The sequence below is a fragment of the Haliotis rubra genome, unplaced genomic scaffold, assembly GCF_003918875.1.
Source record: "Haliotis rubra isolate DU_JTF1 unplaced genomic scaffold, ASM391887v1 Scf76, whole genome shotgun sequence".
In the NCBI taxonomy this organism is placed as follows: Eukaryota; Metazoa; Mollusca; class Gastropoda; order Lepetellida; family Haliotidae; genus Haliotis; species Haliotis rubra.
Window position 1 is genome coordinate 2,468,260 of NW_025767479.1, and position 25,481 is coordinate 2,493,740.

Consider the following 25,481-nt stretch of genomic DNA (forward strand, 5'->3'; position numbering starts at 1 on the left):
TCTAAAGAGTTTGCTTATTATATAATTAGCTTAAGTTTAATCATATCTTAAGCTTAGTACTATGTTATATCTTAAAGTATTTTAGCTAACAAACTCTAAGGAGTTTATACTAGCATATTAACAAGCTTAAGTCTATTAGTCTTAAGCATTGTATTAATGTTATATATACTTTATCATAATAAGTACATGGTAATAACCTTTTATATGGCAGCTGATAAGTTAGCAGCAGGAATTCATCAGTTCAGTGCCTTTATGAAGTTCCCATAGGGTTATTACAATCATCACAGTTCAAATCACTAATTATTAAAAATCCAAAGTATTAGATATTCCCACCTCCGTTCTCATGAGGATGCTACAAGCAAAAGAGCATGAGTCAGGATAAGGAAAATATGTAATTTTTGAGTAAAATTGATATTTTATACTTATCCTGACTCATGAGGTCAGCCCTCCCATCCTCCCCAAATAACACTTTGGATTTCCCTGTAAATTCAAATGTTGGGCTCAGTATATGAGGAGAGAGTGAGGCACATGGGTAGAGGTGGGAAGCCCTCGTTCAGCTTGTGGAAAGGAGGTAACTTTCGTGGTGAATACTAATTAGTGATTTTAAATTGAAGGGAGCTTCAATTAGGGAGATACAAGTGTTCCACTATGTTACTTGAAGAAGAAGACAAGCAAAAGAGCATGAGTCAGGATAAGTATAAAATATCAATTTTACTCCAAAAATTACATATTTTTCCTTATCCTGACTCATGCTCTTTTGCTTGTCCCCTTCTCTTCTTGAACATAGTGGAACACTTGTATCTCCTTAATTGAAGCTCCTTCAATGTAAAATCACTAATTGGTACTCACCCAAGAGTTGTTGCCTCCCTTGCCGTGGCTGGGAACAGGTGTCGCCACCCTCTGGCCTCATGCTTCACTCTCTCCTTCTTCGCCCAGTGAGCAGGATGCGAGAGCCTGTGTCTCCTTACACACTATACCCTTTGGTTTTCTTAGTTAGTTACCTCTTATAGTTTACTATAAAGGTATAGCTAGTATCCTTCATTAATTTGCATTGATAATTAATCGTATTTCTACTGTTTATTCACGTGAGTTCGTGATTGTTCAGCTAGTATTACGTTGATGAAAAACTGTACTATTTGTAGATTACGTTTTTCCGCTGCTGATCCGCATGTAGTATGCCCTAGTTGTACTACACGCTTTGTGCGCTTGATTCACGCTGCAGTTACTGCATTAATTTAACCAATTCTGCCTTTAATAAATACCATCTTTGCGCCTTGAGACGTGTTGCAGATAGGTCACGCAAACTAGGTGTAGACATGGCCGATACATCCGAATTCCCATCCAGTCAGCTGCTGTCGAAAGCGACCCCTCCCGCCTGGTGTTCTGCTTGAGACCCCATCGAAGAGGGACGTGGGATGCAGTCCGTCACCTCTAAGAAGCGACCAGCCTCCCCAGACATCCCGTCATATCAGATAAAGTCCAAGAGGGCCTCAACGTCTTCTCAACGCAGACTTCGTACCCCCAGGGCAGCGTCATCCTCTAAAGGGAAATCTACGAAGTCGTCGAGAACTTTCTCAGCGGAGATCGTTCCAGCAGCAGAATTGGGCCTCTACGATGACCAGCCGATCATCATACCCGACATATTCATACAAGAAGAAGCGACCAGTGACAGCGACAGTAACTTCAGCAGAGATCACCATGCAGCCTGATGCCTCTACACTGATGTCAGACGAGATCTCTGAGGGCCCCACCGCTAACAGCGCAGAGAGGGCACCATCTACTTCGTCGCAGATCATCCCAGACGATCTAATGAAGCAGATCATGATCATGATGGAAGGCCACTACAGACTGGAGAAGCAGCCATCCCAGGGTCCGAGCCTTCGCGAAGGCTCCAACGTAGACAGCACCCCAGAGGCACCCCCCGTCAACGTAGCAGCCACGACGATGCCGCCTTCGCGAAGGAAGTCACAGACCACCTCGACGAAGGACCCAGATGTACAGCCTTCGCGAAGGCCTTCGCGAAGGCGGGAAAGATCATCACCTTCTTCGGCGTCATACTCAGATACGGAATCTGATCATCAGACCTCACGGAAGCCTTCGTGAAGGTCATATCACCGTTCCCCAGGACCGGACGCGAAGGACACCTGAACCCAGATTGTCATCATCTAGAAGGACATCGAGGGACTACACAAGAGCTTCGCGAAGCTACCAACGGTCCCCTCACAGGTCTCCAAGAAGATCAACCTATCGATGTAAATCACCAAGACGATCGCCTCGCCGATCACCACGCCGATCTCCACGTACATCACCACGTCGATCACCTCACAGGTCTGCACACAAGCCTACAACCAGATCTCCACAAGCGTCAAACGATATAGAGATAGAGCCACACAGTCCAACATCAGAAGAGCAACAACCTCTCATTAATGATGATGGAATGGAAGATGATGGAGGAATTATTTTCTCAGATGCAGAGATAAGATATTGGATGGTCAATAATCTAGATCTCTCATCACCTTCCAAGAGTGGCAACTCGGCGCAGACATACCTGATGAAAGAAGACGATGCAGATGCTATCACACTACCCCCAATCGACCGATTAGCAAGGCGGTACCACAGAACCTAGATACAGCATTCCACAAAGCCACGAAAAGTTCAGACACCACATCTGCCAAACTTTCACGCCAAGAAGTTCTCCACGCATAATATGGACCCCTTCTTCAAGGCAAGACATCGATGAGAACTACAAGCTGATCTCCGATGCCAAGAACAAGTACTACAAGATTGATGATCGAAAATTGGTTCAGATAGAAACCATGACCGAGACGTATGTTCTTTGGTCTAAATAGATCTAGAACAATAAATGAGACACTTATCACCAGATTTCGTAACACGACCTCTGAAGATGATAGAATGATTTACTCGGCCCTACTGATGCAAAAGAAGGACCAGCAGTTCTTAACAGATCATCTCACGCCTGTCTCAGCAGCACTGACCTTAGCTCGTCGTCAAGGCCTCCTCGCTTCCTGCAACTGGGGTGAGAACTTTACAGCTCCACTATATACAGCCCGTGGTCTTCCCCATCCATCTTTGACGGAGGAATAGACAAAGTCTCCAAGGAAGTCACCAAGGATTCCAGAGAAGTCCTGATGATTAAATCGATGGACACGCTAGCCAGTGTCATTCGACAGACTTCACAAAGATACTCAGGGAGATCTAAATTCACGGGCCTACAAAGAGCAAGAGACAGGAAGATAGCCAGTTCCAGGGGAAGAGATTCTTTTAACGCCCCATATGGCAACTATAGAGGAGGGTCAGGAAGAGGCAGGACACCCAGAGGTTCCCGCAACTATAAACGCTGAAAGACAGGTTCGGAACGACTGGAGTCTTCCACCCCCAGCCGTTCCAGTACAACCGTCACAAGTGGGTGGACGTCTCCAACTACACTGGGAAAACTGGGGAATGCTTCAAGACACCTATGTCTCCAACATTCTTCAACACGGATTTCGTATCCCACTACAGGCCAAGCCTCCCCTAACAGTCAACCCTCACAAGTTCGACGTACAGGCACAGCAACTACCAAAGTTAAGAGAGGCTGTTACATTACTCCTAACCAAGCAGGCCATAGAAGTAATAGATCAAGGAAACATCGAACCAGGTTTCTACTCCCCAGTTTTCCTAGTACCCAAGAAAATCGAATGTCTGCGAAGGGATTTGTTTAGCAGAGCAGGAATTCAAAACCCATCTATATGTAGACGCGTCGCTCCAAGGCTGGGGAGCTCATCTCACCAACCGGACGGCATCAGGGTTATGGAATCAGCTAGAAAGCAAACTCCACATAAACTCATTAGAGATGAAAGCTGTAATCAACGCCATAAGACATTGGAGCAACATTCTACAGAATGCACACCTAATGATTCATACCGACAACTCGACAGTGGCGTTCTATGTGAACAGGCAAGGCTCAACGAGATCGCCGAACCTTTTGACTTTAACCTTTCAACTGTTCGAATTAATCCAAGATCTAAATCTACATGTCAAAGCATGCCACATTCCCGGAGCCAGGAATATACTAGCAGACGCGCTCTCTCGGCCACATCTACCGTAAGCCACAGAATGGATGCTCAATACAGAGATATTTGCACAGATAATCAAGCAAATAGGGCTGCCGCTAGTAGATCTATTCGCCACAAGATTCAACAATCAACTACCGACATTAAGTGTCACCAGTTCCAGACCCACAAGCATGGGCAACGGACGGCTCTAAGCATATCATGGGAAGGCCCCAATGCGTGCATCGTTTCCGCCCCAGCAATAATACCTCAAGTATTACAGAAATCAGTCAAACACAGAGCCTACAACTCACTTTGGTCGCGCCCTACTGGCCGGCCAGAACGTGGTTTCCCATTCTAATACAAGAAATCGGTCAACCGGCACTAGAGCTACCCAAGCGCTCAAATCTGTTAATACATCCACACACCAAACAGGTGCACAGAAACCCAGAAGTATTCAAACTTCACGTATGGACTGTATTAAAATGTGTTTAAACAAGAGAGGATATTCTACCAGGGCGGCAAAAGCGGTCACGCTTGCCTTACGATACTCGACTCGTAACTTGTACGACGACAAGTGGCACAGTTTCGAAAATTACGCAGCAAACAAGGGTTTTACAGCGAGAGATGCTACGCATCCACAAGTGGCAGACTATTTGTGTTACTTACGGCAAAACAAACATTTAAAAGTCTCGACATTGTCCACATATCTTGCCGCGCTTAGTTCTGTGATTTCTATGAGAACGGGTGTTAAGTTGACAAAAACACCAGAGTTACTGGCCTTACTACGTGCTTTCCGATTGGGAGGACCAAAAGCGGAAGTTCCACGCCCCAGCTTGGGATCTGAATGTAGTGCTACAACACCTCACAAGTGAGGATTATGAACCGTTGGAATCGACAACTTTTGAATTTCTCTCACAGAAAACAATTTTCCTATTATCTCTAGCCACGGCAGCCAGAATATCTGAAATTCACGCTCTAGATTATGAGAGGATACAGTTTGATGACAATCAAAACACAGCGCACCTGGGATTAAGATGGGATTTCATCGCCAAAAATCAACTACCAGGCCAACCAGACAGGTTATTTCACGTCCCTGCACTATCCTCGATTCTCGGATCTCAAGATACATTGGACTTATCGCTATGCCCAGTACGAGCTCTCAAAATCTATTTACGTCGTTCCAAAACAAGGTGAAGATCGCTCAAAAGATTGTTCATCCCTTTATCGCCTACTAATCAGACAGAAGTCTCTCGTACCACCATATCTATATGGATAAGGACTGTCATTCTACGCGCCTACAAGGCAGCAGGACTGGACCCTCCACATGAAATCAGGGCATTGGCTTCCACCCTCGCCCTTCACGGTAACTGTTCATTGAATACAATTATGGAAGGATGCTTCTGGAAATCTAACATGGTGTTTGCTAATCACTATCTGAGAGATATCACCACCGAGGACGTCTCTGGCATTCACCATTTCGGTCCTTTGGTCCTCGCTCAGCAACTGACAGTCCCTCGTAGGCGTTAATATTCACCCCCACGAGATTATTATGTATATTATACATACATTATTTAGCTTATAACTCTACGGAGTTCTAGGGCTATGTATATATTTAGCTTAGGTTATTCAACCTTAAGCTCATACTGAGTTTTATGTTCAGTTGTACAGCTTCTCTATCAGAGTCGCTTTTATATCTATTTATATAATTTGGTATATCAGTATATGAGTAATGTAATACCCCAGTTATGGTAATATATAACCTATGGCTTATTATAGAGGAAATATCCTAAGTCAATGCCTTTATGAAGTTCCCGCAGGGGTTATTACAGTATAAGTTATTTAAATCACTAATTATAAATCCAAAGTATTCTGTTTATGCCCACCTCCACTCGAGGATTCTACAAGCAAAGAGCATGAGTCAGGATAAGGAAAAATATGTAATTTTTGAGTAAAATTGATATTTTATACTTATCCTGACTCATGAGGTCAGCCCTCCCATCCTCCCCACATAACACTTTGGATTTCCCTGTAAATTCAAGTGTTGGGCTCGCAAAATCAGGAGAGAGTGAAGCATGAGGCCAGAGGGTGGCGACACCTGTTCCCGCGCTTACGGCAAGGGAGGCAACTCTTGGGTGAGTACCAATTAGTGATTTTACATTGAAGGGAGCTTCAATTAAGGAGATACAAGTGTTCCACTATGTTCGCAAGAGGAAGGGGACAAGCAAAAGAGCATGAGTCAGGATAAGTATAAAATATCAATTTTACTCAAAAAATTACATATTTCTTTGATTTCCATAGACAAAGGTGACCGTGGTCCATCTGTGAGGGATGACCTCTCAGACCAGGAGGATGAGTCTCACAGTGCAAGGGAGCACCAACATACAGGGAATTACAGCGAGGAGGAGCAGGTAATGTCACCCCTTCAGTTTACTAATATGTTATGTACACTTCTGTCGGGCTCTATTTTAAGTACTGTCATTCAGCCCTTCAGTCGGTCGGTCAACTCATGTATTTTACCTCCCTTGTCCCGCCAAAATCGGCACGTGACCTGCCATGCCTTGCTCCTCACTCTCTTCGATATAAGCCCCACGCAGGTTTACAGGGAAACCCGTGTGGTGAGAGGGTCAACCACTTAACGGGATTCCCTGCATGATTGTATTCACGTCAGCGTTCGCTTGATGTATATACCCCCTGGGAATTTTCTTCTTCTGCGGCTAACTTCAATATTTCTTGATGCTTGTCGGAGGACCACCTTCTTATACATTTGTATTAGAAGTAAACTTCTTAAGTTTTGTGGATTTAGTATACTAGACGCCTGGTTGTCTATATATCTGCAACGACCCAATATGTTACGGTAAAAACTTTACAGAAACTGGAATCGCGACCCATCTGTTAAGGCAAGAACATTACCATAACTGAGTCTATGTATCACTCATGCGCTAACTTATTTCGTAAGTTATCTCGGGGTACATGGACTCTCAGCCGGTGGCAATGGACAGTTGCCTGGCGTCAACGAATCTGCGTGACAAGGGTGAGTTTTTTCAACGTCTGGCCGGTACAGTGAGTTGTTGCGCTACTAAGACTAGAGGGCCGAACTGGTGTAGCCCTGATACATTTTCTGTGGAGATGTCTTTCAGGTAGTGATTAGCGAAGACAGTGTCTGACTTTCAAAAGCAGCCTTCGATTATAGATGATACAGAGCAGTTTCCATGTAGGGCGAGTGTCGGGGCCAATGCTCTTGGAGGCTCTAACCCTGCTGCTTTATAGGCTCTTAGGATCACCGCTCTGATCCAGAAGGAGATCGTTGTACAGGATACTTCTACAGTTGTAGCGGTTGATAGCGGGATGAATAGACGCTTGAACTTCCTTCTTCTCGTAGCAGATTCTCAGCGCGCTCTGACCGGGCATAAAGATAAATCTTGAGTGTCTTCTGGACCCAGGATTGTTGATAATGCCGGAACGTAGAACTGACGATCCGGTTGGCCCGGTAGCTGGTTCTTGGCTATAAAGTTCCATCTAAGGCCTAGATGGACTGCTTCCCTTCTTCCCGTGTCGAATCTCGTACGGCTGAAGCAAGGGCGTGTATTTCTGACATCCGAGCAGCAGTAGCCAAGGCAAGGAGGAATATCATCTTTTGAGTTAATAACTCAAATGTCGTCTGCGTCAGCGGTTCGTATACATCACTGATGAGGTGCTGCAACACTATGTTGAGGTCCCTTGCTGGTGCTCTGAACTTCTGTTGTTGATCTTCCAACTTGAAAGATCTCAGCAGGGCCACCAGTTCAGGCACCTTGGTCTACCTCACCCGTCTTCATGGTGATGACCGAGCTGATTGCCGCCAGGTATGTAGACAGCGTAGAGCCCTCCAGATGTCTAGTGGACCTCAGATGACACAAGTAGTCTGCTACTTGCAAAACGTCTCCACTTGTCACCATACAAGTTACATGTACATCTTCGTAGAGCCAAGGTAGTGGAGTAACCTCGATTCTTCAAGCAGTACGTGATATGCTCCATATGTGGAACGCTTCTGGGTTGCCATGACACTGCTTGGTGTGAGGATGGACGAGTAGGTTTGGCCAATATGGTAATCGTAAAACTGGTTCGCTGTGAAGATCTATGAGGTCTGGGAACCATAGTCTCGCTGGCCAATAAGGCGCTACCAAATTCAGTTGTAGCACCTCATCTGGTTGATCTTGCGTAATAGTTGAGGTAGCAGGATCGGTGTAGGGAAGGTGTAAGTCTTCATTCCCCCCCAGGATATGGCTAAGGTGTCGACAGCCCATGCCAGCGGGTCTGGCACTGGCGAGACGAACGTTGTCACCTGCTGGTTGAAACGGGTTGCAAACAGGTCGATGAGGGGACGGCCTGGTTGTGTTGTTACCCACTGGAACGCTTCTGGATGTAACTTCCACTCTGTGGGAGACGGCCGTACTGGTCTGGATAGGGCGTCGGCTAGGACGTTCTTTGCCCCTGGGATGTGGCAAGCCCTCATCTTCAGGTTGATTTCGTCTGCGATGTCGAACAGCTGGAACGTCAGTTGAAGCAACGGTGCTGAGGCCACTTTGGAGTTGTCCGTGTGTATCATCAGGACCTGATCTTCTAACTGCGCCGCCCAATATAGAACTGCTTCTCTTACTGCATTCAGTTCTAGCTGGTTGATGTGCAGACTCTTCTCTGTGTGTGACCACTGCCCTGCTGCAACCTCGTCGTTGAGATGTGCCCCCCAGCTTTGGAGGGACGCATCCACGTAGAGATGAAGATCGTAATCTGGCTCTCTCAAACAGGTTCCGCCGCAAACATTCGATCTTACTGTCCACCAAAGCAGGTACTGCTTTAGATGTTGCGGGATGGCGAACTTCTGGACATCGTCTAGATTAGCTATCAGGAACCTCTGTAGCAGTCGAAGTTGCAATCTTCCTCTGCGTGTGAGAGCCTGCGCCGACGTCAGTAGACCCAAGAGTCGCTGCCAGGTTCTTAAGTCTAGTGGAGTGTTGAGGGCGTCTGGTATGCACGACTGGATGCTCTGCCATTGGTCGTCTGGCACCAGGATGCGGTTCTCTAACGTCAGGAATCTGATGCCCAGGAGCTGTAGATGATTCACCAGCCAGCCCAACTGTGTCAGCAGGTTGATCGTAAACTGCAGCTGTAGTCTGAGTTGATCTGCATCTTGATGTGCCTGGATGCCGTCATCTAGGTAGAAGGCACTGCGTAGCCCCTTCTGATGGAGATAAGCGACAACCGTTTTGGTTATTCGCGTAAATAACCACGGGGCCGGAGTAACTTCTGGTATTACTTGGGCGACGAAAAGACCCCGAGTTGATGCCATGTGTAGACGGGAACTTCTTCTCTTTGGACCTCTGTATACCTGAGAAGCGGGGATCGTAGTTGACTGCGCTGAGTAGATTGACGCACCATGGTGTTCATCGTCTGGACCGACTTGATCAACATCAAGTCCTTGGGGTCTTGAGTTACTTCGCTCGACAACTGCCGGATGCCGCTGTCAAACAGTGCAGGCGCTGCCCAAGGTTTTCGTAGTAAAGGCTTGGTGTAGACATCTGTCCATGAAGAGGAACTCAGCAGCCCCTGACGACGTAATAGTGTCATGCCCACCGACGTAGAGGCCAAGTGATTGGAGATAAACTCCTGATCCTTGCGCTGTAACACTAGTGTAGACCGGATTATTCGTTCTTCTTCCGTCTTAGGATGCTTGAAAGCACACAACAGCGCTTCGTTGATGGCTCTTGCTAACCCGTAAAATGCCCTACGGGTTGTCGTATCAAGCTGCGCCAACTTCTTGTCTTCCACCTTGTAACCGCGAGACTTCGAATCTGATACAAGGTAGAAATCTTCATCGATGTCAGGCGCCTTGTTGAAGTGGTCCATGTTATGATGCCGGAACCGTCTAGTGCTGAACTGCGGAGTATGCAGCCCTTGTGTCTTCGAAGCCTTTTCAAAGGCAGTTTTCAGGTTGTCTGCAACCTGTGCAATGGGCTTCATTGGCGGTATGGTAATCGACTCGAAGTCATCTTCCTTCATGCAGTACGTCTCGGCCGGATTGGAGTCTCTGGATGGAGACGATATCGGGAGACCATCAGCCACCCATGCCAGTACCTCTGCCTCAGTGAAGACGAAGTCATCATCTTCTGCAGGTTGTCCCCCGCTCAACTGCTAGGCTCTGACTCGAGATGTCTACGTTGACTGCTGACGACGTAGTAAAGGACCGGTCTGCGATGTCTGCCATCATCTCAGCCTCTGCAGTGTTGTTCTCAGGAACCATCTGCTTCTTCTCCCGCTCTGGCCTCTTCTCCATGGCCTGCATCTTCCTATGGGTGATGGTGTCAGCAAAATCTACAACGTTGAGGACCTCTGCGTTCGTAATCGGACGCTGCTGCGGGATGACTGCAACTGACTCGTCTGTTGACATCGCTGACAACGTAGCATTTTCAAACGCCAAAGGGTTCTCAGCTGACATCTGCTTCTGCTGCAACGGCTGCGGTATACTGCCAACAGGAAGATGTAACATCTTCGATGATCTCACAGCATCACTGCCAGGGATAGACAGCGGGGCGATGACATCGGTGACGTCATACTTCTAATCTGCGCTGACAAGTTCTCAGCACTGGATACTCTCTGCGACACTGCAAGGAAGACCTCAGGCTGCAACACTGGAGGTCCCAAAGGACTGGAACCATCTACTTCAGCATCAGGCGCCCCAACATCTGTTGAAGGTCGTTGCATAGGGTTATGCAACGACGACCTCGAAGATCTTGTAGAGTGGGAAGATCTAGATGAATGCCTGGATGCCGTGGACTGCTTCCCTGAAGCGGCCGTCCGGTGTTTCTTATGTTGCGCCGTCTCTGCCTGTGGGGACTTCCTTTTACTTACAGTACGTGGGTAGACTTCTGTCCTACTGGTGACGTCGCAGACTTCGACTGGGATGACATCGTAGATCAGCACAACTCTCAAGACGTAGTCGCAGCAACTCACAGCACTCGAGACTGTATCACCTTCTCACGCTGGCTGGTTGAATCTGACAACAGGTTGTATAACTTTAGGCTCAAATTTTTCAATCACGTGTGAAAGATTTTGTAAGTCAGATATTCCACAATTCAACAGATATATGAAGTCATAAATTCAATAACTGTATACACATGATTATACACAATAATCAAACATCAAGACATATTCAACCCGTAAACCAGCCAAGAAGAACACCCAGGGTGTAAATCAAGCGTTGAGACGTGATGGACTGTTGTTTACATTGAAAACATGTGAACAGACAGTCACCTGGAACGAAGTGAAATTGTGAATTAATTTGACATAAAATGTAAAATTTTTATTATAAATATGATAAACAACATATCCAAAATATTTGAAGTTATAAGCCGTGAAGGGACACTCCGCTTGGGCGATAGAGGAGAGAGAGTGATGAGCAAGGCATTGCAGGTCATGTGCCGGCTTTGACGGGAGAAGGGAGGTAATTTAGGGTGAGTGATTGTACGTTTGCTTCAAGGGAATTGAAGGGATTCATGTTTCCACTTTACCGTTTGGAAGAGAGGATGAGAAAGCAAATAAGCATGAGTCAGGATAAGGAAAAATTATGCATTTTCTGCGGCTGAAAATGTCATGTGACAGTTGTATCAATGTTTTAATAAAAATATTGTACAATAAATAAAATCTTTTTATTTATTATACGGCCCCTACCACATGGAGTTACCTCCCTGCTACGCATGCGCAGCCAACCAGGTAAGCACCCAGGCCCGTATCATCATTCCTTCTGCTGTCACTCTAGCGTTCAGACGTGTTTGATAGAGTTCCAAGCTGATCAAATTCTTTGCAAGAAGAATGTCTGAGGTGAGGTGAGGTGAAATTGGGTTTATTGTCGTGCTGAGAATATTCCGCTCATATGACGACGTGCATGCGTGTGTATGTGTATGTGCAGCTGCTTGTACTAGCCCAAACTGAAGCTAGTTTTATAGTGCTAGCCCACTGAGATACCATGCCGCAGTGAAGCATGAATACCCCACTCAGACACAATATACTGACTCCGAGCCGACTAGTCCTTGTTGTACCCATTAATGCCGCGCGCCAGAGAAGAATGTCTGAGACTTCAACTACTGTATGTATGGTCTTTATTCGTTCTTGAGAAACGTTTTATGGACTTTGCAGTCAGTTATTTCTCATTTCTGTGACTTTGTATTAAATTTTACGCTAGCTATCCCGTGGTTTACACATGTGTTGCTATTCCATGGTGGGAAGTTTAGCGTGCCATGTGGTTGAAATATTGCGTTATTAACCAAGTATTTCATGTCGCGTTGTCGCATGCACGTAATTTTCAATGTTTTGTATGTGCATCTTTATGCTGTTGTGTTACGCCGTTAGCTACATGCTTGCGTTCTTGCTTTCAGGCGTTTGCGGAGTGTGTTGCCTGCAGGCAAAATATCCCTCGCCAAGATAAGCATGATAAATGCTTATGCTGTCTGGAAAAAGCAGGGCATAACCCTGACATCTGTGAATTGTGTATGGGCTTTTCCCCCCGGGCCCAGAAGAGACGGGCGGGTGACTTCCTTTTTTACAAGGAATTGCGTGAGGCGGGAGGGACTTGACCCAGGAGGTTCCCCTGTCCAAGGCTAAAAAGGCTAAGCAAACTAAATCTAAGTCTACTTCGCATAAGTTGCACTCTCAATCTCAATCTTCCAGTGGTTTTGATATGTCCATTATAACACAATTGTTTCAACAGGATATGGACTCAGTGAAGTCCCTCGTTCAGGAGTCGGTTGGAGGTCTCCGGCAGGAGTTCCTCGCCCACTCTGGACGGGGGACCGAGAGTCCGGGACTGAGATCCCCGAGCTTGGCTCGATCCCTTGGCCTGGAGGCAGCCGTCGATCCCTTGCCTTTGGCTTCGGGTCCAGACGCCTCGGCTACCCCGGAGGGGGCGGGTTTGCTCCCAGTCCCTCTCTCAGTGCTGGCGCCGGGTCCGTTGAGGATTCCTATGGTTCCGATTCCTGCGCCACCCCGCCCCATGAGAGCGGAGGAGCCGGTTCCGTCTGTGCTTCCTACCATGTCTCGGGACCGGGGTTCAAGTGTTCTGTCGGTTTCCGGAGCTGAGAGTTCCTTGGGCTTTTCCCTTCCCGCGGCGTCTGTGGCTCAGCCTTCCACCGGGGCAGGGTTCTCTTACGACGGGATGTGTTACCAATTCACAGTGCTCCCCTTTGGCATATCTACTGCCCCCAGGGTGCAGCGAGCCTAGATTCTACCCACCCCTATTTCGACTGGGGTGGATCATCAACCTCAAGAAATCTGACCTGGTACCCACCCAGGACTTGGTTTTTCTCGGGGCACGGTTCACAACTCAACAGGGTCTTGTCTCTTTGTCGCCCGACCAGGTCACCAGAGTACGGGAGATGGTGTCTTCGTTCCTCTCCCAGCCACAGGCACCAGCGTGGACTTGGCACTGTCTACTGGGTCATATGGCGGCGACTATCTCTGTCGTGTGGCGGGCGCGGTTGAGGATGCACCCTATACAGCAAGCGTTGGCAAGTCTGGGCTCACTCACTCACAGTTCTCGGGTGGTTGTCTCCTCAAATTCAGTGGTGGACCAATGTCGGGAATCTCTCCAAAGGGGTCTCTTTGGAACTCCCGATGCCAGCTCTAACACTTATGTGTATGTTCTGGGCGGTATGTCGGTGTCCGGACGCTGGTCCGAAGCCGAAGGCAGTCTTCACATCAATGTCTTAGAACTGAGAGCTGTGAGGTTGGTTTTCGCGCCTTCGGGAGCATGTCCGGGCCAGGTGGTTCGTCTTCAGTTGGACAACCGCACGACCATGACATATATCCTGAAGCAAGGCGGCACGGTGTCCCAAGCGCTCCTTCGGGAGACATGGGAATTTCTCCTCTGGTGCGACCAGTGCGACTGTCAGGTGATTCCTGTTTATCTCCCGGGGCTGGAGAACGTGCGAGCAGAATACTGCTCTCGAATACCGGACCAGAGGGCGTTGGCTTCCGACGCCTTCCTGCTGGATTGGATGGGCAAGGTGCTGTGGTTGTTTCTGCCACTACCACTCATTCCCCGGGTCCTCTCCCAGCTGTCCACCCAGCCAGCTCGGCTACTTGTGCTTCTGGCACCGCTTTGGCCGTCACAGAGCTGGTTTCTGGTAATTCTCAAGTTTCTGGCTCAGCCTCCTGTTCTATTACCTTTGCGACCGGATATTCTCACTCAGAACGGCGCGCCACACCCCAATCCATCGGGTTCGACCTGCTGTCAGGCGTACCAGCCCACCCTGGGATTTGTCAATCGTGCTGGATTGGCTGTCCGGTCCTACTTTCTCACGTCTATTGGCTATTTCATGTTAACATGGAAGGCCGTATTTCTGGTGGCGGTAACATCTGGGCGAAGGGTTGGCGATTTACATGCTATGTCGGCAGACCTGGCGCTGACTCTGTTCCATCCAGATCGTGTCAGTATTTCGCCTCCCGGATCAATCATGTTTTCCATGTGACAGGTCCTATCGAACTTCCTACTCTTACCCAGTCTTCCACATCGGAGACCTCTGCAACGAGCACTCACCCGTTGGATGTCCGTAAAGCCCTCAAGGTCTATATCAAACGAACACAAGGGATCCGTACGGGTACCCATATGTTCTGCTGTTACGGTGGCGGGAAGGCTGGGATGCCGGCAAGCAAACAGACCCTATCTCTGTGGCTTGTATTGGTCATTTGTAGTGCTTATCAGGCTAAGGGCAAGCCTCCCCCTGAGGGGTTGAAGGCTCACTCAGTCAGGGCAGTGGCCACTTCAAAGGCTTTTGCATTGGCACTGCCCATTGAAGAGATATGCTCTGCTAGGCCTAGCACTTTTATAAGGCACTATCAGCTTGATACACATTCCCGTGATCGAACGCGTTTTGGCCATTCTGTTCTCTCCAGTGGACAGTGTCCTGCCACCCTGACTGAGTGAGTCTTGGTTATCTGGACAGATGACGCTGTTTTCAATTGTGTATAATTGATATATCCGCTGTTGACATATCTAACTACTTTCGATTTCTCTCATGAGATACTAGTTGGTTGTAAGTTGGTTCTCCCCTTTACGGTGCTCTTTATAGATTTCACGATGTGGGCGGGGTTTTTAATTTCGCACTGTGTGCGCACTGTTTTGCTTAACTTCTGAGGTCGGGTCTCGGTACGTTCCTCCCTGTCAGTTACCCTCCCATCATGCCTCTCGCGGAAGCTTCAGGACACGTGACAGGTGAGTGTTATGGCGTAACGATCGCTATTTATTTGTACTGTGCCAGAATTCCCTCCTCCCTAGCCTCCGGTCTTTGGGAGTCTGAGTTAATGCATATATGTACGCCAAGGACGATCTCTATGAAAAAGAATTAGATAAACTTGTAAAGGCTAAAGGTTTCCAATTCTTTGAAGAGAATTGTCCTTGGGGTAGGGCCACCCACCTCCCCGCAGTTCTGTTCAGCAGAAGGAATGATGATACGGGGCTGGGTGCTTACCTGGTTGGCTGCACATGCGTAGCAGGGAGGTAACTCCATGTGGTAGGGGCCGTATAATAAATAAAAAAGTTTTTATTTATTGTACAATATTTTTTTTAAAACATTGATACAACTGTCACATGACATTTTCAGCCGCAGAAAATGCATATATAGTATGACCAGATATTATTGAGAATTTTAGGAATATGTTTAATTGGATTTCTAGTATAAACAACCTTGACCAGCTATCAAGTGCTTGGTTTCAATCAAGAGAGACAACTCTGTTAATCCTTTTTCATTAGTTTGTGAAGAGTTATCCCCCTTTGTTTACTTGCTAGCAGACAACATTTTCAGTGATCCTCAGTATGGATGATTTAGAGAAGAGGAAGTTGATTTTAGAGTATTATAACAAGGACATCAGATCAGCTAAAGTGATTTCAAGTAGAACAGGCATCCCTTTGTCCACTGTTTATCGTGTTTTGAAAAATATTGCAAATGGATATGGCATTGAGCACCAGGGAGGCGCAGGAAGGCCCAGCAAATTGACTGTCGGTGATAGGAGGCGGCTTGGTATTCTTGTTTCTAAAAACAAACGAAGGAGTTTAGAAAACTTAAGGCTGGATATGATTGATAGAGGAACTGTGGCTGTCTGTAAGGAGACAATTAGAACTGAGCTGCATGCAATGGGTTGGCAGAAAAGTTGAGGAATTCCATCACCGATCATGAAACCTGGACAAAAGGAGCGAAGGTTGAACTGGTGCTTACAGCATAGAAATTTTAACTGGGACAATGTGATTTTCTCAGATGATTTGAAGGGAATATGAACAGTGGGCGGTACACAGATATTCTCGAGGGACATTTACTTCCATCTGCTCACGTGTTCTATGGAAATTTTTGGATTTTCCAGCAGGACAACGACCCCAAACATTGTTCAAAGCATTCACAGGCCTGGTTTCGGACCCAAAATATAACATTATTAGATTGGCCAAGCTATAGCCCTGACCTAAATCCAATAGAAAATGTTTGGGGACTTATGAAGGAAAGTGTCAATAAGAAATATCTGACGAATATTGTTGAAATGAAAGAAGAGATGGTCCGATATTGGGACAGCATGGACCACGACTTTCTAACTTCTTTGATCAGTAGTATGCCCTGCCGCATTGAAGCCTGCATTGCTGCCCATGGTGACTTGACAAAATACTAACTGTTCACCTGTCTTTGAATCTGAGTTATGTTCTGCTAATATTCACATATAATACATGAATAATGAGTGAATTTTTAAAAAAAAATTACAATCTTTAAATTCTCAATACTTTCTGGTTGTACTGTATGTACTAGTGTTGGGAATTGGTTAAAATCTCATAATTGATGATTGGTTCATTACAACCGATCAATCATCGAAAATAATTGGTTAGCGTCATTTATCAAATTTTCCTGGTGTAGTTCTGGTGAGTTTTTTGCAAATTGCACAAAATACGTTTGCAAATTTCACATCTTTAAAGGATGACTAGTATGTTAGGAACATACATTTCCTGAAGTCTTTAATATCCTGACTTGGAACGAGCTGGTGGTGCTTATGAAATGAAACAGACAAAACCAACCTTGTGAGAAATATTGTTAAAGCAAGCAGGTGGTCCAAAGTTGTTTGTGTTCGATTTTGAGAAAACATGATTGATTGCTTGGTTGTTTAGTCACTGCGACCAATCTTCAATTATTTCAATTAATCGGACCACCACTAATATGTACCCCAAAGACGATTCTCTTCAAAGAATTGGAAACCTCTACAGGTTTATCAAAATTTTAAGTACTGACATACAGCCCTTCACTCAGCCATTTTAAGAACTGACATACGGCCCTTCAGTTGACCACCATTTTAAGTACTGTCATGCGGCACTTCAGTCTGCCACCATTTTAAGTACTGTCATGCGGCCCTTCAGTCTGCAACCATTTTAAGTACTGACATACGTCCCTTCAGTCTGCCACCATTTTAAGTGCTGTCATACAGCCCTTCAGTCGGCCACCATTTTAAGTACTGTCATACAGCCCTTCAGTCGGCCACCTATTTAAGTACTGTCATACAGCCCTTCAGTTGGCCACCATTTTAAGTACTGTCATGCGGCCCTTCAGTCTGCCACCATTTTAAGTACTGACATACGGCCCTTCAGTTGGCCACCATTTTAAGTACTGACATACAGCCCTTCAGTCGGCCACCATTTTAAGTACTGTCATGCAGCCCTTCAGTCAGCCACATGTTTGAGTACTGTCATGCGGCCCTTCAGTCGGCCCCCATTTTAAGTACTGTCATGCGGCCCTTCAGTCGGCCACCATTTTAAGTACTGTCATACAGCTCTTCAGTTGGCCGCTATTTTGAGTACTGTCATACGGCCCTTCAGTCGGCCACCATTTTAAGTACTGTCAAACAGCCCTTCAGTTGGCCACCATTTTAAGTACTGACATACGGCCCTTCAGTCAGCCACCATTTTAAGTACTGTCATGCGGCCCTTCAGTCGGCCACCATTTTAAGTACTGTCATACAGCCCTTCAGTCAGCCACCATTTTAAGTACTGACATACGGCCCTTCAGTCGGCCACTATTTTAAGTACTGTCATGCGGCCCTAATTTCGGCCGCCATTTTAAGTACTGTCATACAGCTCTTCAGTTGGCCGCTATTTTGAGTACTGTCATACGGCCCTTCAGTCGGCCTCCATTTTAAGTACTGTCATACAGCCTTTCAGTTGGCCACCATTTTAAGTACTGACATACGGCCCTTCAGTCGGCCACCATTTTAAGTACTGTCATACGGCCCTTCAGTCGGCCACCATTTTAAATACTGTCATACAGCCCTTCAGTCTGCCACCATTTTAAGTACTGTCATGCAGCCCTTCAGTCGGCCACCATTTTAAGTACTGTCATACAGCTCTTCAGTTGGCCGCTATTTTGAGTACTGTCATACGGCCCTTCAGTCGGCCACATGTTTAAGTACTGTCATACAGCCCTTCAGTTGGCCACCATTTTAAGTACTGACATACAGCCCTTCAGTCGGCCACCATTTTAAGTACTGTCATGTGGCCCTTCAGTCGGCCACCATTTTAAGTACTGTCATGCGGCCCTTCAGTCGGCCACTATTTTAAGTACTGTCATACGGCCCTTCAGTCGGCCACATGTTTAAGTACTGTCATACAGCCCTTCAGTTGGCCACCATTTTAAGTACTGACATACAGCCCTTCAGTCGGCCACCATTTTAAGTACTGTCATACGGCCCTTCAGTCGGCCACCATTTTAAGTACTGTCATACAGCCCTTCAGTCGGCCACTATTTTAAGTACTGTCATACAGCCCTTCAGTTGGCCGCTATTTTGAGTACTGACATACGGCCCTTCAGTAGGCCGCTATTTTAAGTACTGTCATACGGCCCTTCACTCAGCCATTTTAAGTACTGACATACGGCCCTTCAGTCAGCCACCATTTTAAGTACTTTCATATGGCCCTTCAGTTGGCAGCTATTTTAAGTACTGTCATACAGCCCTTCAGTTGGCCGCTATTTTGAGTACTGACATACGGCCCTTCAGTAGGCCGCTATTTTAAGTACTGTCATACGGCCCTTCACTCAGCCATTTCAAGTACTGACATACGGCACTTCAGTCAGCCACCATTTTAAGTACTATAATACAGCCCTTCAGTTGGCCGCTATTTTAAGTACTGTCATACAGCCCTTCAGTTGGCCGCTATTTTGAGTACTGACATACGGCCCTTCAGTAGGCCGCTATTTTAAGTACTGTCATACGGCCCTTCACTCAGCCATTTTAAGTACTGACATACGCCCCTTCAGTCGGCCACCATTTTAAGTACTGTCATACATGTCTTGACCACCGTGAACCAAGCAATCTCACAGTGACCCCTGGCCTCTTGTCAAAGCATAGCGGGAGGAGTATTGGTTCTTGTCAGTATTTTCCTGTTGTTTTATTTATCTGTTTCTATTCACAGTCTGATGATGGTGATGATAGTTTTCATGTTGAACCGGAAGAGAGCGCGAGGAGTATTGTTCTTGTCAGTATTTCTCTGTTGTTTTATTTATCTGTTTCTATTCGCAGTCTGATGATGGTGATGATAGTTTTCATGGTGAACCGGAAGAGAGCGCGAGGAGTATTGGTTATTGTCAGTATTTTCCTGTTGTTTTATTAATCTGTTTCTATTCGCAGTCTGATGATGATGATGATAGTTTTCATGGTGAACCGGAAGAGAGCATAATCCCTGCAGCAGATGGGTAAGTCTTAAACTGGATATGCACCATAATTGTGTGTACTGAATTTCACCTGTTTCTGATGAGACTTAAATAGACATAAGGAATGCTAGCTAGCTTTTTCCAGATTTGTTGGCAATAGGTATTAGGTCTAATGTAGTTTGTTGTAAACGAAAAATATGTCAAAGAGCCTAGTTCTGTAATTCATTATCTCGTTTTGATCAATGTTTTTCCTCTGCAGGGAAACTCGTGAATACTACACCCCGCTGCGGACTCCCCACTTGAAGAAGAAACTGAGTTCAAGGAAGCGGTTGCCTGTAGTCACTTCAACTCCTAAACCCCCATCTGTACAGCAGGGGGAAAAAGCTGCAAAGTAAGGCTCCACTTGAATCAGGGAAGCTCAAGGGCTTATATTCTGTCATTGAATTATTTTTTGATATTCCAAAAATGTATCTTTTCATGTCTAACAGGACTCTTAGGTGACATCTGATTCTCAGCTTTTATATCTATATGCAATTACTATAGAACACAATATATGTTTTACCCCAGTTTGTGTATTTGTTCAACGCTGCACTGAACAATATTCTTGTTATGTGACAGCTACACAGTTGATCAGACAATCTCGTGATTGATGACATGAAAAGAGATGTCAACTACTCAAATTATTGGCAGAGTTACTCCGATTTTCAAATACAAAATCTGCTTTCCGATTTCTCTTTAAAAAAACTCCGATTTTCTAGAACAAATTCTGAATTTATGTTTATGGTATACAATTTCGTAAGTCACCAGTGATTTTCGGTTTCAGAAGCTTAGTGTGTGATCCTTTGGGTGTCGATTGTGTATATTGCGTGTTATTGACGATGAAGTTTCACAAAGTTTTTCTGAATGTATGTCATAGTCTGTATGAAAGTGAAACAAAATGGCAGAGCCGACCACATGCTCACCTCCAACTGTCACCTTTGGTGCTCAGGGCTGGCTTTCAGTCATGACTCTGTTTTCCTTAGATTCAGGGTTGGCAATCTCTGCATGAACCTTGCAACTGATCTATTTGACTGATATGCAATGATATCCATCAACGGAACCAGCAATGTATACTATAGATATATATACTGTAAATGATGTAAACTATAGATATATATACTGAGAGAAAGAAATAAAGGATCACAAGAAAATTCAAGCGTTCCTTTAACATTTTCCAGTTTTCATCACCAGCTTTGAATAGCGCTGTGGTGATGAAAACTGGAAAATAATAAAGGAACGCTTGAATTTTCCAGTGATCCTTTATGTACTTCTCTCAGTATATATGTCGCAGGTTCTAGTCTCTTATTGTCCGATAATTCCCCATGGTCCCTAGTAATATGGTGATCTACCTTCAGTTGTTGGCAATCTATAGCCTGTTTTTATATTGTACTGTCATCTATAGTTAAAATATTTTAGATTTAATTACTAGTTCTATATTTATATCTGTGATAATCTAGTTGTTTTACTGTCCTTCACTGACAGAATTTTATAATTTGCCTTTAATTGTTAGTATATTTATAACTTGATATAGTCACGATATGGCTAAAATATTGCTGATGTGACTTAAAATCTTGACTCACTAACTCACTTATTGTCCGAAACAAATATTAGAAGACAAGTTGTTTAAAAAGCTGTTTAATAGCCTCAAATTTGAAAGGTCAACATCAGAAAATGTTGATAGCTGTCATCCAAGGCCGACATGTGACGATCGAATGTGAATTCAAATTGTCATGACATCACAGGTAAAAGCCCGTGAATTGCCTGTGCATCAGATACAGGTAGCACGTACAACTCCTTGTTATTAGATAGTTGAGAGACATGTATAGGAAAGAATAAAGAAGAAATACAGCTTTCGGCAACATATATTCATCGCCAATTTTTTGTTCTTAACATTTGGGCTTTTGGCAAGTGTTCTTGATTGTAATAAGTATTGTGATGTTGAGTGTGTATATAGAAACTTGCTTTTGGGTATGACTGTGTTAATAATTGACTTGTGTGTATGTGTGAATTTTGTCTCATGTACTTATGGCTGAAATAATGCTGATGGGAAGTAAAATCGCAACTCAACTCAAAACAGCATTTACTTGCCTTAAATTCTAACTTGTAGAAACACTTTCACAACAGTTAATGTGCCTCAACAATTCAAGCCCCAAACCTTTGCTTGCAGGCAGAAGGGAAGGAAGAAGTCTGCCCAGCAGAAGAAACTCAGCAATAGCTACATGCCAACTAGTGTTGTTAAAGGGCTCTTTTCTCACTTCTGTCCTGCCAAAGTCTCCAAAGATGCCATTGCTGAAGTGGAAAAAGCGTAAGTGGTTCTACATTCTTAAGCATGTTGTTGTGTTTCTGGAGTATGCAAACTAATTCAGACAGGCAATAAACATTTGATATTCAAGTTGATATTGTACATGTTTGTTGAAACAGTTGTTCAAGTGTTAAACTCAACTCTCTCGTTTTAATCCTTGAAGTATTTTGTCAGTTTGAAATATAGATTTTGTGACCTTATGGTTTATTTAGCCATTTCAGAGTTTCTTCTTGTGGACAAGTGGTACATAGCTGTTGAGATTATTATGACAGCAGATGATATTAAGGCAAATATTATGGCTACTGACTATTTAAACAGGTCTGCTCAGTTTTGGGAAAATGCAGCCAAAGATTTGGAGTCATATGCTCTTCACGCACATCGCAAGACTATTGAAGAATCTGATGTGGAATTGCTGATGAAGAGGTAGTTTTAAATTTGTTAAATATTCCATCATTCTCAATTGGGAACCCATGACATGAATAATTAATCAAGTCAGTGAGCCTGTCCCCCCTGATGCTGTTAGTGACCACTTACGGAGACCATCTTGAAATCTAAAGGGAGCACCACCTTGCAGTGCTATGTCGACAAAAAAAATTTAATCCTGATTCCTCTCTTCAATACCGCAACACAGAATCCAAGAGGTGCCTACCCACCAGGTGGCACTTTCCACCAGTCACAGTTACCTCCCCTCAAAGCCATTGCTGTCCTCATCACTAATCATTGCACATATCTGCGAAGCTGAATTAGATTTCTAGTTTCCAAATTTGTTGGAGTTATTCATTTGATAAGCTAGAAAACAATGATTGTTTCTAAAGTGTCAAGGGGGCAGTGGTGTAGCCTAGTGATTGAAGCGTTTGCTTGTCACGCCGAAGGCCCGGGTTCGATTCCCCACATGGGTACAACATGTGAAGCCCATTTCTGATGTCTCCCACTGTGATATTGCTGGAACATTGCTAAAAGTGACGTCAACCTTACTCTCTCGCTACTCACTCTATAGTGTCCAAAAAAAAACAAACCATAATAATGAAATGATTATTTGAGTTAGCTTGTAATGTGATGTAAAAATATCAATGAACGAGAATCTCTTCTTATTACAGGCAGAAGTTTGTTACCCCAAAGGAGTCCCTGTATTGTCTGGTGGAGAAATATCTGCCCTTGGAGCTGAGACAGGAGATAATCCCCATTTCTCGATCAGGCAATAAGATAGAGCTGAAATAACAGACAAAGACCTTTCCCATTCAACAAGTCTTGATAAAGATAGGAGCTGGTGCTTTCAACTGCTTTTAGTGTCCGGCAGCCATCGTGTTCCCAAGCATGCGATGTCAAACTGATGGTGTCTGTCAAGTGTCATATTTGTTCATGTATCTCCTTAATTATTTTCTATGTACTTGATATTTGGAGCAGCTTGTCATGCTTCAGACCTGGGTTTGATTCCCATGTTGGTAAATCATGTTTAGCCCATACCAGGTGTCCCCACCATCTTGCTGGAATATTGCAGTTAGTGGTGTAAAACCATATCCTCTTTTTGATTTCTTGACCTGTAAGTTTGAAATTCAATTAAAAATCAGTAAGAACTATGTTTCCATTTTCCAGGTCATTTTGCAGCCTGAAAAGTATAACATTATGGGAACAGAATAAGATTTTTGCTGTTTTGTTTCCTCGAAATAGCATTTTTTCACTCGTGACATGTTTTCGGTTTGAATTTAAGAAGACTGTTTTGCAGTTGTTTTTGCATTAGGAATTTAACATACACATAAAGGATGTTGAATAACATTTAGAGTTGAATTTCATACATAGTATGAACAACCTAACTCCTAAGACAGTGTGATTATTTCATTGTAGATATTTGTAATATAAGGCTACAGTGCCAATATTTTATTCCATATAGGGACATTATGTTGTAAATAATTTCACAACATAGGTGCCGAAGTATGCAATACATTTATTTTGTATTTATTTATGTAAATATTTGTTAGATGGTATGGACTTGTGGCAGCTGAGGCATCTTTTCAGTTATTCACTAAGGAGATGAAGAAGTCTAGTGGTGAAAGTGTCGCCAAGCCCCAAGGTTTTATGCGCCACATGATGATTGTCTTAAACCTGTTGGTGCCTGGCAAGAATGTTTCTGAAGTACTTCTACAAGTTTTAAAATAGAAAACACTCTCAGTCTTGTTCTGGTCCATATTGTCATGTCCATCAACTCATTTAGGAAGAGAAGGCTTTGGTGTTGTATTTTCTGGAGACAACATGAAGCTGATGATGTATAGAGTGGGTGTAGGTTGAAGCTACATGTTGATATTTGGGGGCAGTAATCTGGCTATAGTCTGGCCAGTAGTTACAGTTGTTCTCACAATCTCCATGTTACAGGCTGTTGCGGTTGTCAGTTTTCATGATGCTTTTCGCAGAACAAAACAGGCCTGTGGATTGTTTCCAAATGTATTAAAATACATTTCTGTTACATATAAAATGTTTGTTCAGTGTAGTAATATGTGATAAACTCGTTTGTGCATATTGCTACCTGTGATGCTGATTTGTTTATGCAGTGTTTGAACATGAAGATCAAGGTCACTGTCATGGCCCCACTGCTTCAAGTTTCAGATGTCAGGGTCCCTACATTCAAATACAGAAGGAGAAAGCCTCAGGGAACCAAGGATTTCTGTTAATTATTAAATGTATAGCATCTTTCTTCTTTTCAATTTAACTTCTACACTGACAGCAGATGAAAAACTTACAAAATGTCATTTCTTTGTAGAAAGTTACCTTTAATATAAAACCACCAATAAACATAAATATGATCAGTATATTGGCAGTATGTAATCTTTCACTCGCTGATAGATCAGAGTTGGCTGGGATTTTGAAAAGTGACCAGTGACTGGTCAGTACGATGGATGAGTTGGGAGGACACCTGCTCCAGACACTGTGAATGACCCAGAGCTTGTTCTCATCATCCAATGCTTATAGCAGTCTCTTCAAGAAGATTCTGTGGTTACTTTGATTGGATTTAATGTGTCGCTTGTCGATGTGGATCACTGTTGATGATGTCAACCATAGGGTTTCCTCGGCCTGACTTTATCACTACCACCAAAATGTGGGCGGAAGTGATGCTGGTCATATACCATTTCAGTGCTACCCACAAGCATGAGCATTCTACTAACAAATGAAGAGTAAAAAATGTTGATTTGATCCAATTATGATTAAATCCTGGCATGGCTAAGGGAAGACACCCTGCATAGTGAGTGAGTGAGTTGGGTTCTAAATCGCTTTTAGCAATATTCAAAAAATATCAGCGGGGGACACCAGAATTGGGCTTCACACATTGCACCCATTTTGGGAATCGAACCCGGGCCTTTGGTGGGATGAGTGAGCACTTTAACCACTAGGCTACCC

At 44.6% G+C, this 25,481-nt stretch overlaps 1 protein-coding gene across 3 annotated transcripts in view; it reads left to right on the plus strand.

Moving 5' to 3' along the window:
- The window catches only part of LOC124260282 (inner kinetochore subunit cnp20-like), a 37,816-nt gene extending 12,921 nt beyond the window's left edge, over nucleotides 1–24,895 (plus strand). For all 3 annotated transcript variants that reach the window (XM_046694550.1, XM_046694553.1, XM_046694552.1), the window contains 6 exons: nucleotides 6,354–6,463; nucleotides 19,731–19,795; nucleotides 20,013–20,144; nucleotides 21,960–22,097; nucleotides 22,413–22,517; nucleotides 23,192–24,895. In XM_046694550.1, the coding sequence (XP_046550506.1) occupies nucleotides 6,354–6,463; nucleotides 19,731–19,795; nucleotides 20,013–20,144; nucleotides 21,960–22,097; nucleotides 22,413–22,517; nucleotides 23,192–23,312 (671 nt within the window). In that variant the 3' untranslated portion in view covers nucleotides 23,313–24,895. The remainder of the gene's footprint in view (nucleotides 1–6,353; nucleotides 6,464–19,730; nucleotides 19,796–20,012; nucleotides 20,145–21,959; nucleotides 22,098–22,412; nucleotides 22,518–23,191) is intronic.
- The last annotated feature ends 586 nt before the right edge of the window (nucleotides 24,896–25,481 follow it).